At 34.4% G+C, this 16,095-nt stretch overlaps 3 protein-coding genes across 7 annotated transcripts in view; 1 reads left to right on the forward strand and 2 right to left on the reverse strand.

Moving 5' to 3' along the window:
* Positions 1-639: 639 nt before the first annotated feature.
* LOC122522310 (endocuticle structural glycoprotein SgAbd-1-like) lies at positions 640-4,475 on the reverse strand. The gene is made up of 3 exons (XM_043643298.1): positions 4,303-4,475; positions 3,356-3,492; positions 640-1,891 (listed from the first exon to the last, which is right to left on the reverse strand). The coding sequence occupies exons 1-3, from the start codon at positions 4,312-4,314 to the stop codon at positions 1,624-1,626; spliced, it is 417 nt and encodes a 138-aa protein (XP_043499233.1). The 5' UTR covers positions 4,315-4,475; the 3' UTR covers positions 640-1,623.
* Positions 4,476-6,778: 2,303 nt separating this feature from the next.
* LOC122522410 (DDB1- and CUL4-associated factor 13) lies at positions 6,779-11,750 on the forward strand. 2 transcript variants are annotated; one of them, XM_043643498.1, is made up of 8 exons: positions 6,779-6,939; positions 7,056-7,140; positions 7,228-7,625; positions 7,697-7,865; positions 7,942-8,089; positions 8,172-8,472; positions 8,559-8,722; positions 8,812-8,995. In XM_043643498.1, the coding sequence occupies exons 2-8, from the start codon at positions 7,071-7,073 to the stop codon at positions 8,897-8,899; spliced, it is 1,338 nt and encodes a 445-aa protein (XP_043499433.1). In that variant the 5' UTR covers positions 6,779-6,939; positions 7,056-7,070; the 3' UTR covers positions 8,900-8,995. The 2 variants fall into 2 exon arrangements, with proteins under 2 accessions (XP_043499433.1, XP_043499434.1); XM_043643499.1 differs by lacking the exon at positions 6,779-6,939 and adding an exon at positions 11,333-11,750 and having other exon boundaries at positions 6,948-7,140; positions 8,812-8,900.
* Positions 10,810-16,095, reverse strand: part of LOC122522409 (tensin-1-like) — a 190,779-nt gene continuing 185,493 nt past the window's right edge. For all 4 annotated transcript variants that reach the window (XM_043643493.1, XM_043643494.1, XM_043643496.1 and 1 more), the window contains 5 exons: positions 15,745-15,933; positions 14,363-14,802; positions 13,875-14,093; positions 13,542-13,713; positions 10,810-11,538 (listed from right to left, as the gene is read on the reverse strand). In XM_043643493.1, the coding sequence (XP_043499428.1) occupies positions 11,329-11,538; positions 13,542-13,713; positions 13,875-14,093; positions 14,363-14,802; positions 15,745-15,933 (1,230 nt within the window). In that variant the 3' untranslated portion in view covers positions 10,810-11,328. The remainder of the gene's footprint in view (positions 11,539-13,541; positions 13,714-13,874; positions 14,094-14,362; positions 14,803-15,744; positions 15,934-16,095) is intronic.

The raw sequence follows: 16,095 nt of genomic DNA on the forward strand, positions 1-16,095 counted from the left end.
AATAAAACATTAATTGATATAGCCCTAATGTTTATTATCATTAAATTCCTCATCAATCATAGTCTTAATTAATATAAAACAATCAATCAATCAATTTGTCATTTGTTTGATGAACAAATGTTAAGGTATTCAAGGTTAAACATTCAATCGTATTATTGAGATAAAGATCAGCGACGAGAAAATAGAATCGCAAAATTCATAGTAAAAGGATCTCGATGGTACTTTCAAACTTTCACGGCTTTCGTGAATGCCTCTCAAGAGGTGCCAGAAACGAAGTTCCAAGCTGTTCACGGTGAAAATGTTAAATCCTGGGATGAGCCAGAGTCGTCCATTCGGTCGACCGTTCGTTCGTTCGTTCGGTCGGTCGGTTAGTTGGTTGGTTGATCGTTGTGCAACGCAAAGAGGAGGCCGATGATTTGCTTTCACTGACTCACCTTTAAACGTGATATTACGATTACCATTAACATTAACTACGAGTGGCATTTCGAGTTGGTTTCCTAAAATTTAACGCCTCCGTAATAATAATGATTTAATTGATAGCTGGGTTAGACAGCTACCAGTAGGTTGCTCGTTTATTAATTGGTCAAACCTAAGTTCTTCTGGTATTATAAGTAACAGGTACGGAAAGATATAACTCAATTTCAAGTCGATTGCATGTATTTACCATCGTCCAAAGACACAAGCGGTTACATTCTATTAAAAGAACAATAATAGCGCGCGTTAATTTGACGTTTTATCGTCTCGATAAATCTGAAGCAGCTCTTTTCTAATCGTAAGTGATCTCTCCCCTTCGTATAGTATCCAGCAAACTGTCTCTTTATTTCTCTCTCTCTCTCTTTCTCTCTCTCCCTCTCTCGGATTTTTTTCTTCCTATTTGGATTTCGTTAGCATCGATTATTTCGTCAAAGGAAATTACATTAAACTTTTTCATGCTAGATCGATCACTTAAAGACAATTTCCTTTCTTTTTAAACATCTAGATATTACGTTAAGATAACATTGTCCTTTATCTTTCCAAATAAATCTTTAGTTCTAACAGATCATTATCCAAATACTTTTCGATGTGATTTAGCCTCTAATGGAAATTACCTACTTGGCTTTTCACACGAAACGAACTGACAAGTACGTATATCAAAAATAGAAATTGCTAAAGGTGAGAAAAATAGAGAGAGAGAGAGAAAAAGATAGAAAGAAAGAAAGGAAGAGAGAAGAGCAATAAGGAGCATAATTTAAAACGTTAAATAAAAGCGATCCTCTTTAATCCTCCTCATTCAAATTCTTTACTATTCTTCTTTATCTATCAACGTGGAGGATCGAATGAAAAGGACAACTACACGTTCGTAGATGTTATAGGCAGTTCCTCGTGGTTTTTGTAGTTAGTGTCTTAGCAAGCTAGCTGGTTTGAAAAATAATATATCCTCAAAGAAAAAGAAGGAGAAGAATAGAAGAATAAAAGACGATCATCTTCGTTGTCGATCGCGAACGAATCGTCCTGATACTCCTGATATATAATCGTAAAGAACGATAAGAGTAATATAATGAAAAAAGAAAGAAAGGAAGAGAAAGAGAAGAAGAAAGATGGAAGAGAAAAATAGAATAGAAGTCGATAAACATAATGTCATGTCTAGTATCTCCTGTAAGGCTCCTCCTCCTCGGGATGAGCCGCGTTGTAGCTGAGGGCTCGTTGGATGGCAGGTGGAATGGGCGGAGGTGTAGGTAGGTGAGCACCGCTCGCTTGAAAGCCGTTCTCGTCTGCGGTGTAAGTGACCAATATCGGGGTACCGTCTGGTGCTGTATAACTATATTGACCTCTGACTTCTTCGATTTGGGCTGGACCAATGTTCTTTGGACGTCCTTGTTCCGCTACTGAGATTCCATTTTCGGTGTCGTAACTGAAAAAATATTTTCAATTTAGATCGAGAATCTTGTGTTTTACTTATTTGTGGGATCTTGCATTGGTCTTACTTAGATTGCTTGGAGAATCGAAAATCACGTCTTTCGCTTTTTATACTACTTTGGATCACTGAGATATTCAAGACCTTTAGGTTTACTTACTCACGAATGTCTACTCTACTAATTAGGAAAGAAGATGTTTGTCTTCATATATTATTTATAGGTATATACAGGATGTTAAGAGTTGTTCAGCTTTGAGAATATATTATATTAATTGAACAAAAAAAAACAGTGTTTTTATTATCAAGAACAACAATAATTGCTGGAAATATTATAACAAGGATTTCCGTGAAACGGGACTACCATTGATGATATGTCATACACAGGATGATAAAAATCTACAGAATAATAAACGCGATTATGTAAAACGAAGAAGATCGGTTTCTTGCGGATGTCGATAATGATTTTAGTAGAAAAATAGATTCCAATTATTGACATGATTTTTATATACAAGAAATAATAAAACTGAGTAACCTTAATCCTTTAAACAAAAAAAGGCAAAATTATGGAAAGAAAAATACAGTTGAAAAAAGAAACGGGAAGGGGTTGCAAAGGATGAAGAAAGAAAGTTAAAGATAAGAAGAGAAAGAAGATAATTGCCAAGTTTGAGGAGGAAAAAGAGAGATGTCGGTAGATCTGTGAGGCGTCACACAACGCAGGTGTCATGGGAGGTGTCTGAGAAGAGTTAGGTGCGATTTTACAAAGACACACTAACAGCCAGAGTGTGGCTGTTGATGGGACGGAAAGTGGACAGGTAGGTAGGTAGGTAGATAGGTAGGCAGATACGTAGGTAGGTAGGTCGATTGTAATTGTTCGATTGCGCAATCCGTTATTGCGAACTGCGCAGGCGATTAACATGGACGATTAACATCGAAGTCAATTAGCTATCTTTCTCGAGCGTGTGTATATGCAATGATTCGGTGGCCATATCACGATGTTGCTTCTCATGTTTTACTAGGATTCCTCCACGACGAAGAAAGAGTTCGATCAATTCTATCACGTCTGATTAGATGGATGCATAATGAAGTTTAATAGTTTGAAAACAAAAAGAATGAGAAAAAGAGATGTTTCATGTTTTCTTTTGTATTCGAAATTTCGTAGTTCGATCGTTCTCATTCTTTCGAAGGCCAGTTCTTGGTCGTGCTCATCGGAGCCGAAAATCGTGGCATGATCGGAAATAAAAATGAAGGCGAACGTGCTAACGAGCACGATTACATCTTCGACGCGTGACGAGTAGTTTATAATACGCGCGAATTATCCCGGTTATATGTAGGTATATACGTAATTTCAAAAGGAAAGAGCAACCGAGATCCTTCGACCGTGTCGAGATCGCTCGTGAGGAAACGAAACAAACGGACGAACACCTCGGTGTTGTTTATCGATGGAAGGACAGACAGTCTCACCTGTAGGAGTAAGATCCGTCTGGTGCTGTGTCTTTCGATTGTCGCAATATGGCGATGTGTCTGCCGTAGTACTCGGGGTTGTATGGATATCTGTTGTATTGTGCATATGACGCCACCGTCAGACCAAGTAACAGCACCTACAAACGTTCAAAATACAAACAATCTCAAGCGTGTTAAAAAGAAAAGTTAGACATGGTCAGTGTTGGAAGTTCAAATGTGCGGCATATTTTCAAGTAAACTAAAATTCAGATAAATAAAATCAAAATAAGCTTTTTACAATATCTATTTCAAACAATTTCTAGTTTAAATTCTAGTCCGTTAAAGACAATTTATTTTTATTGATTCGATTATAAAATTACATTGGAAGCGTCTACTTTATCCGTTCATATAATCAATTTCTTTAAATAAGACGCAGGACAAGCGTGAATAATCTGCGCGTTAGTCACGATCGAAAGGATGTTCCTCAGGCAAAATAAGGACACAAGTGGGACGATTGGAACGTTGAAAAAGTTTTGATCTTTATGGACTGTCGGCGCGTTTATGAATAATAATAAGCATAACCGGGAACTGCGGTTTCTTCACTCGCGGTCATACCGCGAATGAATATGCGCGCGGCACGTGTCGCCACGGCGCGTTCTTTTGATATGCCAATTAGTCGAACGTCCTACGGCTTTTAAACGATACGTTTAAATAATGTTTTAACGATTTATCGAACCGCAAAAATTTGCGTTATTATTAATTACTACATAGATATCGATGTTCTCTTATGTTGACCTTTTGTTAACGAGTTAAAGTTATGAAATAAAGTAATACAATTGAAATTGATAATTTAACAACGAGCTTACAACAGCGTCCATTAACTCCAACCCCATAGAAACTTAATTAGTATAAACCCAAGAAATTGTATTGATAAAAGCAAAAGCAGATGATAATCTCATTTCACTCACAAGGATCTTCATAGTGTCTTCGTAGATCCGCAAGAAATAATGGAAAAAGTAAAATTAAAATGACGTGTAAAACGGTAAAGTGGTTAAGTTTGACAGACGCAAATTACTCGAATTTATGTTCACCAAAACGATAATGAAGAGGATTATGTGATACACAGAGTGGTTCTAGGCACTGTCGAAGATTACAGTGGCCAGGTTGGTCATGATGAGGTTTTATAGTCAACGTCGCATTCTCCTTCTGGACTACCATCCGCCCCGCCACAGAGACAACGATGCTTAACGAGAGGTTGAAGGGGAGAATTAATCTTCGAAGCGTTCGTGTAATTCGAAGCAGCCAGTTGCACTTAAAAGATGGCACATTCCCTCCTTCTCTCCCTTTCCTTCCCTTTCCTACCCTACCCTTCTTCACTCGAACTATTCCGTGGGCCGTATTTGCCCCTCCCGCGAATTCGAGAAGAAGATTTGCCTGACTTAACCTGACCTTTCATACCCAATACGATAATAATTATTACTTACACTCGAACTCCGTCCTTTGTATGCTCAGGATTTTTTCCTGAGACTACCTTATTCTCATTTCTCTTTCTATTTATCTACCTATCTATCTATCTATTAATGTAGTTATGTAGATACATTTACATATTTCTACTTATACGTGTAAGTACGTATATTGTGCCTACATTTTATATGGAAGATAAGGACGCGTCGATGGTGCAAAGGAATTTTGCTATCTCGTAAGACTATCTATTGTTAAAGTATTCTTTTAATATTACTCCATCCTTCCTTAGTTTTTTTAGTAATTTTATAATTTAAATTATATCGAATTTCTCGTCGTTTTTTGTTTATTTCTTTAATTTAACAATTATAGTTGCGGAATTAAACAATATCGAATCTGTCTCTTTCTCTCTTTTTTTGATTGTTTGTTTCTTTTATTTAGTATTTATTGTTGCAAAATATGATTAAGACTGATTGAGAATAATTAAGATTATTAAAAAATAAAAAATAGATGAAAAGAAATAGAAAAAAATAGAAAAAAATAGACAAAAAATATAAATCCAAAGTTTAACTGATATATAATCATCGATTTTATGTTATCAATCATTGAATGTTAATATCGTGTATGTCAGTTTACCTTTTGCGTGATCGTCAAACTAAATATATCTAATCGAATATGTCTAACTAATAACGGTACGATAAAAGTACATCTCGATTTTTTATTTATTAGTAAACTGATCATTATCTCGTGCCCGTTGTAACATATCTTGTAACACATCGAGCAAGACGACCTCGCCATGGGATTCAGATCGTCGGATGTACTACGGATCATCGCAGGGCGTATTCCTTTCACTGTTTGCCACAACTTGCCGAACAATTAACATTACTGTATCCGCGTATACTTACGACATTTCGCATTTATATTCTTATTTTTATTTATGACAACACAACAATGACATTGTTTTTTTTCTTTACATGAAGGCAGCTAAAAATTTTCGAATTTTTGCGGTGTACCTTTAAAACATTCTTTTCATTTTCTCACAAAATCGTACATTTTATTTACTCTCGCGAACTTTTATTATTGTCTGCATTTGTATTTTCTATAATTACAATGGTAGTCTTAACAATTAATTTTATTTAATTTTTATTATTTTTTGAAATAAGTAATCTTAGATCTATTATATTGATTGATCAGCGGAAATCAATTATTACTGATCTATACAAGAATATATTGTTGAAGATCTATATTGCAGTCGATAAAACAGGACTCTATTAGTACTAAGTTGCAGAGTCAGTGAAACAAGATTTAGTTTTATTTATTTATTCGCTTTATTTTTTATGTATATCTTCTTCAGAAGGATTATGCAAATGTCGCAAAATAATAATAATAAAATATAATAGATTTTAATGTATGCGAAGTATGTAATTAAACAGTTACTGTATCTAAAAGCAATACTTTACTATCTAAATGTTTTAAAATTATCAGTCGTATGTAAAAAAAGTTTGTATGTTTTACGTAAAGATTCCTTAATGATTAAATTATAATTTTTCTTAAAAATATATTGTACATATATATATATACTTAAATTTTAACATTTCACTTAAATATGAATGACTATGAAAACGATTATTTAATTCAAACAGTGAAAAAGTAAGCTACTCGAGTGAGCCACTATAGTGGCGAATCGACATGGAAAAAATATTCGCAAAGGCCACTTTAGTGGCACGCCGGCTAAGGCGATATCGGTAATAGTATTGCTCTACCTTTATCTTATCTACCGTCGGTAACAGTAATTTTCTACTTTGAAGAATATCGACAGTCGGTAATTGCGGTTTCTACTTTCTCGGCGTCGACCGTCGGTATCAGTAGATTCCTGATTTATTTTACTCTGCGTCGGTAATACTTTATATTAACATTACGGACGGTCAATATTTCTATAGAAAAGAAAATATACCGGCCCGTTTAGTTCAGCGCAAAAAAGTTTGACTTGAATCTCTAGTGATTTCTATGAGAATGAATGGCTTACAAGAAAATAAATCCATGGCGTTAGTAATGCACCTCTTTTCATTGATTTCCAACCAATCAAAAGAAAGAACTAGACGATATAAGCGCCATGATGTGTACATTTCAATTTGAATCCCCTGGTGAGTGGTCTAACAAATGTTTTCTAACCATTTAACTGAATTGTAGTTTCGATTTGTGATTGTTAGAAGTATTTAATTATTCTAATGTTAAAAATTATACATTATTAATATTGTAGATCGTGTTATTAACAATGAAGGTAAAGATTTTATCAAGAAATCCGGATGAATATATACGAGAAACCAAACGCGATATTCACAAACGTAAGTATCATTTGTGAATATAACCTCTAAAATAGTATACATAAGGCATGTAGAGAAAATTAATAAATGAATTTTTTGAATGTTTAGTTCCTAGGAATTATGATCCATCGTTACATCCTTTCGAAGTAGCAAGAGAATATACTAGAGCTTTAAATGCCGTTAAATTGGATAGAGTTTTTGCTAAACCTTTCATAGGTTGTTTAGAAGGCCATAAGGATGGTGTATCAGCTGTTTGCAAACATCCTTTGCGTTTATCGGTTCTTCTTAGTGGTGCCTATGATGGAGAGTTGAAAGTATGGAATTTATCTAATAGAACAGCGGAACGGTCTTTCAAAGCTCATGATGGCATACTTCGTGGTATTACATTTACTCCGAGTGGACAACACTTCATGACGATAGGTGACGATAAAACTATAAAGACATGGAAAGTTGAGAATCCATTATTCGGTGAAGAAGAAGAACCTGTTAATACCATTATTAGTAAAGTAAATAATTACAATTTATTTTGATTCACTATACTTCGTTATTGTTATTATACTAACAAAATTAATTATAGTCCCAGTTGACTGGTATATCACATCATCGAAAAGATCCAATTTTTGCTACTTGTGGAGATACGTGCCAACTTTGGGAAGAGACAAGGAATGAACCGATACGTACTTTCAAATGGGGTGTTGACAGTTTACACGATGTCAAGTATAATCCAGTAGAAAAAAATTTGTTAGGTGAGAAAATGGTAATATATATTTGCTACAAATCTAATGGAATATATCTAAAATAACATTTTTCATTATTTTCTAGCTGCTTGTTCCAGTGATCGTAGTATTATTTTATATGATGCTAGGGAAACCGGTCCATTACGAAAAATTGTCATGAGATTACAAACAAACAAACTTTCTTGGAATCCTATGGAAGCCATTACCTTCACATGTGCTAATGAAGATTATAAGTGAGTTTCTATTGAAATAGACCAATTTTTTAAATACGTTATATATTTTTATGCTAATATTTTTCTTTAATCTTTTTTCTAGCTTATATACTTACGATATTCGTTCATTAAAAAGTCCAGTTAATGTACACATGGATCACGTAAGTGCAGTAATAGACGTAGATTACGCTCCTACTGGTAAAGAATTTGTTTCTGGTAGTTACGACAAATCAATTCGTATTTTCGAAGTTAATAAAGGACATTCGCGAGAAGTTTATCACACGAAACGAATGCAAAGGCTCACGAACGTGGCTTGGTCTCTTGATAATAAATATATAGTTAGTGGTAGCGATGAAATGAATCTTCGAGTATGGAAAGCTAGGGCGTCAGAAAAATTAGGCGTGGTATGTAACGATTTTCTCTTATAATTTTTTTGTACTGTTTCAACATAATCTCTCATTATCTGTGATCTTTATTTTTTAAACGATAGCTCAAGCCCAGGGAAAAAGCGTCATTGAATTATTCCAATGCGTTAATAGAGAAATTTGCGGCTCATCCACAAGTGCGTCGTATTGCTAGGCATAGACAAGTACCGAAACATATTTATAACGCTCAAGCTGAGATACGAACGCTTCGTGAAAAGAGTAAACGAAAGTATGTTATTGAAAAATTCCAAAGTTTTCTTTCTATTTTTATTCTCGATGGAATAAAACAATATTTTATTTTTTGTTATTGTATTACAGGGAAGCTAATAGACGTGCTCATTCAAAGAAAGGAGCAGTACCATTTGTGCCGGAAAGACAAAAGCATATTGTACGACAGGATGAATAAGGTATATGATTATTTTCTCGTACGATTTGTACAATGTACAGAATTATTTATAATTTTGATTCGATTTGTATCAATAAAATATAACGAAAATGCAAAGTGTTTTATTTTTTATTTTATTCGTTTTAGAAAATATATTTAAATTGTCTTATATATAATTGTAATCGAGAATAGAGAATTGTCTTTAATTTTTAGGGATATGGTTTATTTTATATTTTTTTAACTTCACATTGTTTATTGCAATAAATAATTTTATTGAAATTATACAACGCATTGCTATAATGATCCGTAAATCATTACAAATCTTAAGCATCGATTAATGTCTTGCTTAGTGTAGCTTACAGCGGTTTAATGATTTTTTTCGATCGTTCGTGCGATTCTTTCGCGAATATTTCAATGTTATTGATCAATTGGCGATAAGTAGGTCATATATATTTATGCATATATATTATTTTCGTTCATCGAAACTTGTTTTCTTATTTGTAAATAAAAAGAATTACGAAAAACAAATAAAACGGAAATATTATCTCTCAATATATTTCGTTCATTTTTACGTGTCAGGTCTCGTCGTGGAATTTATGAATTCAATGCTAAATTAAACGAATAATTTCGAATTATAAATTCGTTCGAATGATTGGATAAACTAAGTGTTAGGTATTCGAATGAGATTATTTCTTTTTATTCAACCATAGTTCCGATAATGTATATAACGAACGTTGTTTTATTACAGACAATTATCTCATATGCCATACTATATTCGCTCTTACAATTATTATAGTTATCGTTTCAGTACTCGTTGATGATCGATACAAATGGAATTGATTTCCTTTTTTTTCTGGCGTACAAAAGATGGCACGCAATTTCGCTTTTACTTATTTTTTATTAATCTTAATCCTCTCCTTTCCTCTTTCTTGTATTTTTTTTATCGGTCGATATCACACGTGCGCAATTATATATTTATAATAACACTAGCTACGCTCACAACTTCTGTACAAGACTAGGTTAGTCGAGCGATTAAAATAGCACTATAATTGTGTCCTTCGATTCTAAAAATGTTCCGTTTTTTATTTATTTATTTTTTATTTAAATTATTTTGCTTTTCTCTTTTCTTTTCCCGAACTACTTCGCGACTACTCCCTTTTCGTGTATCTTTTTTTCTTCTTCTCTCTTTCTCTCTCGTTGCTCTCACTTTGACTCTTTAATTAATTAAATTATAAGCTGCTTTGCGTAACGATAATTATCATCTATATACATATAAACACATTTACATTCATTTGATAACGTACTATCGAGCCGCACGAACATCAATATGGCATTAATACCGAGCCACTTTCCGGTCAATATCGAACTCACCGTTTATTTAATTTCTTATTCCTCTTCTTCTTTTTCTTCCTTTTTATTTTATTTTTTTTTTATAATATGTATATTTATATATTAAAGGGAACACTCGAGTATGTTATCAAGTTACACACATCCATACATTATTATTAACTTATTACAAGTTATTCCAGTAGTCCGACAATCTTTCATATTCTCGTTTTCTCCTAAAGCGTACATCGTCTAGCTTGACTTTGATCGATATTCGAAATGTACTTTTTGATTATAACGTTTGTTCGATCGTTGAGCCTGCTTCGATGAAGAAAGAACAAACTCAGAAATATATGTATGATATTTAATAATCGATTTCGACGATCGAATTAAACGATAAATTTTTAACAAAAATTAAAAGAAAATGAAATTAACGAAAAAAGCTTTGATCGAAATCGCTAATTTGTCAGGCTTTATCACTTTTATATAGTCGAGAAAATTTCTCTTTGAAGTTTCATCGATCGAGGCAGACTCTACGACAAAATTGCTTTCGAAGCGCACAATAGCAACCAACAACGTGTTCTCTCTTCCTCTCTCTCTCTCTCTTTTATTTTCCTCGCGTGCGCGCATCGATTGACTTTAGATTCGCACACAATTTTCTGTGCTATTCGCTTAAATTATTTATAGTACGTATAGATTTCATCACTATCGACGAACTTAGAACGTGATATTCAATCGTAAAGAAAAATGTTCACAATTAAATACGCTTCAAATCACGTCACGATGTCATTTATCTTCGTAATACTAATCTACTTTCATTGCGATATCACGTAGAATATTTATTTTTCTTTTCATGGTTTTATCGTCTTCACAGGTAAACACAGTTGATAGATATCGTTCCTTACGATCCCGATTAAATACCGTAGGTTTTCTTTCTTACTTTTCTTTCTGTACATAGACTTGTGCGAGTATTTTGTCCTCATAAACCCGTTCGTTTGAAAGGTCGACTCACAATGTCCATCCTTCGACGTTATTATGAAACACGGTCACGTAATGCATGTTTCTCATCTTCCTCTCCCTTTCTCTCTCTCTCTCTTTATTTCTTTCTTTCTTTATTTCTCTTTCTAGACGTTCAGATCGGCCATCATTTTGCGAAAATCCGCTAGCGTGTTGTAATCCGGATCCGAGTCGATGTCCGCGAAATCCTTGTTCGAGTCGCTCTTCACGAAGCTGGGATTGTATCGGCTTAACGACAGTGGACACGGCAACAACTCTGGCATTACGGAATGGTGGGTTATCAGGGCTGTCAGCGTCGTGAATTCTTTCGTAAAGCCCTGCAACAGACACGAAACGATGCTTTGTCTTTTACTCTTTAATACATTCATGGCACATTGTTGCACTCGTATGGAAGCCGAGTGATAAGGCTATTTTCGTGTACATACATAAATACACATATATACATGTATATGTATATATATGCACGATGTTTTACATTGTTGTAATACTACGTATGAGTTGATGAAAATAAACAGGTCTGTCATATTAATTTGCCTTTCGTTTTTAAACACGTAGGCACATATTTGTTTAACGAATTTATTTGGATTCCTATTCTACCGAGTTTTGATTTAATTAAGTATTGTATTATACATACACTACTGTCAAAAAGTTTGAAATCACTTGCTGACTTTCGTATAAATAAGATATATTAATAATTTTTGAAATAATCTAACGTTATTATATTAAATATTAAAGTTTTAAAAAAGTTCAGTATTTTCTTCTATCTCTACCTCCGAAGTTGTGCCTACACAGTTTGGAACACAATGTACATCGATATTAATTTAAATTTAATTTTTATCTCATTTTTTGTTGTTTTTATTTTAACAAACTCTTTCACGTAACAAAATGTAAACGTTAAAGCGAAATATATGTCTCTTTCTCTTTGTACAAGAAAGTCAAGAGAGGATTTACCTTATTTACCTAACAGTACTGGAGGGTAGTTAATCGTTATCGCGGGATACGATGCGCATATATCGTTCATGTGTGTCAAAATTATTAGGAGAAAGGTATACATTCGGTTCTCGCGACGTGTTTCTACGAGAATGCAATTTCACGGAGAAAGAGAAGGGAGAGAGTTTTGATTTCCCCGCGGTACATCCAACAAAACTCATTCATACTGGTTTCGGGGATTATCAAAGTCCGCAGACCCATTTAATTTATCCCTACAAGGGAAGTTCGACCATTTAAATAGGGATATTCGAGTGAGAAAACATGAGAGAGAACCGCGATGGTTTTGTTCTTCTTCTATGCCATCCCTATTATAATATTTATAAAATTGAGAACATTGATGCACGTTAATAACTTGTAAATAATTTTGGTTATTCGTCTGCTCCAAAATAACTACTTTGAAAATCGTTAAATATTTATCTACGTATGCATTTACTTTCTTTTTTTTTCGAAAAGTTATTTGGGTCAATCGAGCGTTCAGAAAAGAAAAGTATACAGAAAGAAATAAAGGGCTTGGAAAAAAAAATATATCCAGTGTATTCGTTGACGTCATCTTGTTTACGAATTCATTTCTAAGGATTTGCGTGGGCGAACGATTCAATGGTTCGCTTCGTTTTTCAAACCAGCGACAAAATGGCGACTACTCGCGAATAAAATACTCTTCAACGAACAAGGGCAACTAGAACTTTTTTTGTATAAATTATGTAGGTCAAAGTCGTGTAGATTCTTTTTTAGAAATGTAAATGCGTCGACATTCAAAGAAGTATCATATATATATATATGTCTATTTTCCGTTTATCTATGTACATATATACACGTGTAAATGCGTCATCAGAGAATTCTATATAAGAAGTCATGGTTTATTATCGTTTTCTCTCTTTTTATTTTTCTCTTTCTCTTTCCAGAAGCGTTTCTAATGTAGTTGCGTAGATGTTAATTTACGGTAATGAGCAACTTTCGTTATGGAAAACATCCTTGAAGAAAAATCGGTCAAGATAAAAAGTATAAGTGTTTAGAAAATAAATTGCTTTATTGCGAATTTCTAGGTTCTTCATTTTCTCTCTTCTTCTCTTTCTCTTTTTCTCTTTTTTTCGGAAAGAAATAATGAACGCGGAAGACTCGGGAATGCTATGAAGGCATAAACCTTGAAGATTCGTTTAACGAAACGGCTTTTAGATGGATATAATGGATAAGGGATTCGAAAATAGTAACGTGTTGAATTGTTAGGTTAAGAAAATAAAGAATACCAAGAAAAACGGAAGTAAGAGAAGGGAAAAGCTTGAAAATTAAAAGGACAGAACAAAGAAAAAGAGTAGGAGAGAAAAAAATTTACCTTAATTTTGTAGCCTTTGTTAGTTCGCATTATGAGATAATGGGCGATTCCGCTCGGTTGAAATTCACGCGGCACTCGGAGCGAAAGGGCGTAACATCCGGGTTTACTGGTACTCTCCCGTACCATGAAGGCTCCTTCCGGCTCCTGGCTCAACACCTCCAACGTTATTTCCCTGAAATCATAAACGGTCGGAGCACCGTCCACGAATTGTTAGCTGTGATTGCTGTGAAAATATCAATTTCTTCAAACAGGAGAAATTTTATCGCAAAAATTAATCTATGCTATTTTGGAATTTTTGTTATTATGCCTAACAGTTATTATTTTAATACTAACCTTGGTATACCAGCTTGGAACCAAGGTGCTTTACGTAGTTCTGCTTCCTCGCTGCGATTATTCAAACTGTCCGTTCTCTCTGGTAAAGGAGGAGGTGTTGGGGTCGAGCCATGGGTGCTCCCGTCTGCTGGTACCGAACTACTTGAAGTACTAATTTGCGATCTTCTTTTCGATTTAAATTCCGTTTCCGTTCCCGAACTTGGTGAATTATGTCCTATCCTGTAAACAATTCTCGTATTATTTAATCTATTCGAATAATAACTTTCAAATATATTTGATAACAGATATTATCTGTTATCAAATTCAGATATATTTATTATTCAATATATCTGTTATTTATATTTGTTTATATTTACTATTCAATATATCTGTTATTCAGATATATTTGATATAATATAAATTTATAAAAATAATCAAGAAAAAAGATAGTAAATGTGTGTAAATCGAAATAATAATAACTAACAATAGATTATTGAAATAGCGCAGACCTGTTATTTTCGATGTTAAAGTTTTTGGCAGTGATGGAAGCATTGATGGTGTTATCGATGGTCTCGGAAGGTTGTATCTTATTATAAGACGGCCTCGTGCCTTCAGAGTCGATGATTGCTTCGTTGATGTACCCACCGGAATGTGGTCTGTTTGAGGGGCTAGTTGGCGTGCTGCTGCCGCTTACGAGTGGACAGCTGTCGTCTTCACCATTTAATCCGAGAACGTCGCGCCCACCAGTTAGGCCCATCGCCAGACGCTTTATCAGCGGTGGCTTGTCCGTCAGTCTCTTATACGAGTTCAGCTCCGTTGGCGAGTTGCTCTCATCGCTACTTGGCGTACTCTGCTGCGAAATACTTTTCGGCTCATCCTCGTTCGTTATCGGACCGAGGACGTTCGTGAAATTATGCGACGGCCGTAGACCCGGGATGGAATTTGGTGTCTGTTAAAAAAAAATCATTTTTTCTTAATTATCTCTTTTAATCTTTGAAAATATGTATATTTATTAATATTTATTCAAGATATCGAATTAATTTTTAATGTGTAATATAATTGAATGATGTATTCGAATGGGTGATTAAAATGAGCGGTGTGGTAATTTAACACGTTAAAATAATAAGTTGAAAAAAAAGGAGTAATGATAACTTACGCAAATACACACTAATACTAATAAATTACTGAACATTGATTGATATATACATGTTTTTAATTAGATTTATGATTATAGTGTAAAAAACCACAGTCTATTTTGATTTGTTTTTTGTATCACTCCTCTGTATACATATATGTCGAGGACTCGAACATAAATAGTTGTTTATAATATACTCGCCTGTTGCCGTCGCGTCGTCATTACAGTTAGACCGATGGGGACGAACTAACCGTAGCAGAAATAAGTCGCGCGGTCGATGGCAAAATATAAACATTATAGAGGACAATGAATACGAAAACGTTAGCAGAGTAAAATGTTAGTCTTTTATTAGTTATTTAATAAGTAGAATGTGTACGCGTATTCCTGTAAATTTCCGAATACGATTTTCCCCAATATGGAGCATCAAACAAGCAAGTATTACTTTTTTATTTTGACTTACATGTTTTTACACTTGGTATCACTTTCATGCTGGTTGTATCATACAAATTTATTTACAATTCATTCATCTCTCTTGTTGGAACGTAATTATTTAGCGAGACTAAGTCATCGTCCAATATTTTTGCGAATTTTTTTTAAGGATAACGATTTTTTTAAAGAAAAAGGTTTTCACCGGTTATGAAAACGTCGAAGAATTATCCGATAGTCGCGTTCGGGTAAATCGTGATAGTGGAACGAAAGGGGGAGGGGAAGGGAGTGATACCTTTGTTAGAAAGGAAATAGAGTTCGGGCACCCACCTTTACGCTGGCTAGTCGCAACGTGGGCGAGCCGGCGCTGCCGAGCTGTACGTTCATGTCCGCTGCGGACGAACCGCTTCCAGTTCTGGACGTGGGCGACGTCCGACTTTTCAGCCACGAATTCGAGGACGAATTCTTGCAGCCGCCTCCACTCCCGGCGATCGAATTGTCGCCGGACAAAGATTTGTTCTGTTGGCAACAAAAAAATATTCTCTTATTAAATAGAGTCTAAACAAAAATTTTTCGGTTATTTTTTTGTTTCTGGAAAAGCAGGAACGGAATAACGCGTGGGTGAAACGTTGATTCGATCAACTTCGACGAACATGGAAATTTGTTGGAGTTTTTTCTTTT

This window comes from Polistes fuscatus, unplaced genomic scaffold, assembly GCF_010416935.1.
Source record: "Polistes fuscatus isolate 324 unplaced genomic scaffold, CU_Pfus_HIC Scaffold5, whole genome shotgun sequence".
Taxonomy (NCBI): Eukaryota; Metazoa; Arthropoda; class Insecta; order Hymenoptera; family Vespidae; genus Polistes; species Polistes fuscatus.

What these genes read in the sequence shown, in the direction of transcription:
- LOC122522310 (XM_043643298.1), bottom strand. An exon ending in GACGGATCTTACTCCTACAG is followed by an intron (nt 1,892 to 3,355) that starts GTGAGACTGTCT and finishes ATATTTTTTCAG; the next exon opens with TTACGACACCGAAAATGGAA.
- LOC122522410 (XM_043643498.1), top strand. Translation starts at nt 7,071, where the DNA reads ATGAAGGTAAAGATTTTATCAAGAAATCCGGATGAATATATACGAGAA. An exon ending in TTAATACCATTATTAGTAAA is followed by an intron (nt 7,626 to 7,696) that starts GTAAATAATTAC and finishes AATTAATTATAG; the next exon opens with TCCCAGTTGACTGGTATATC. An exon ending in TGTGCTAATGAAGATTATAA is followed by an intron (nt 8,090 to 8,171) that starts GTGAGTTTCTAT and finishes TCTTTTTTCTAG; the next exon opens with CTTATATACTTACGATATTC.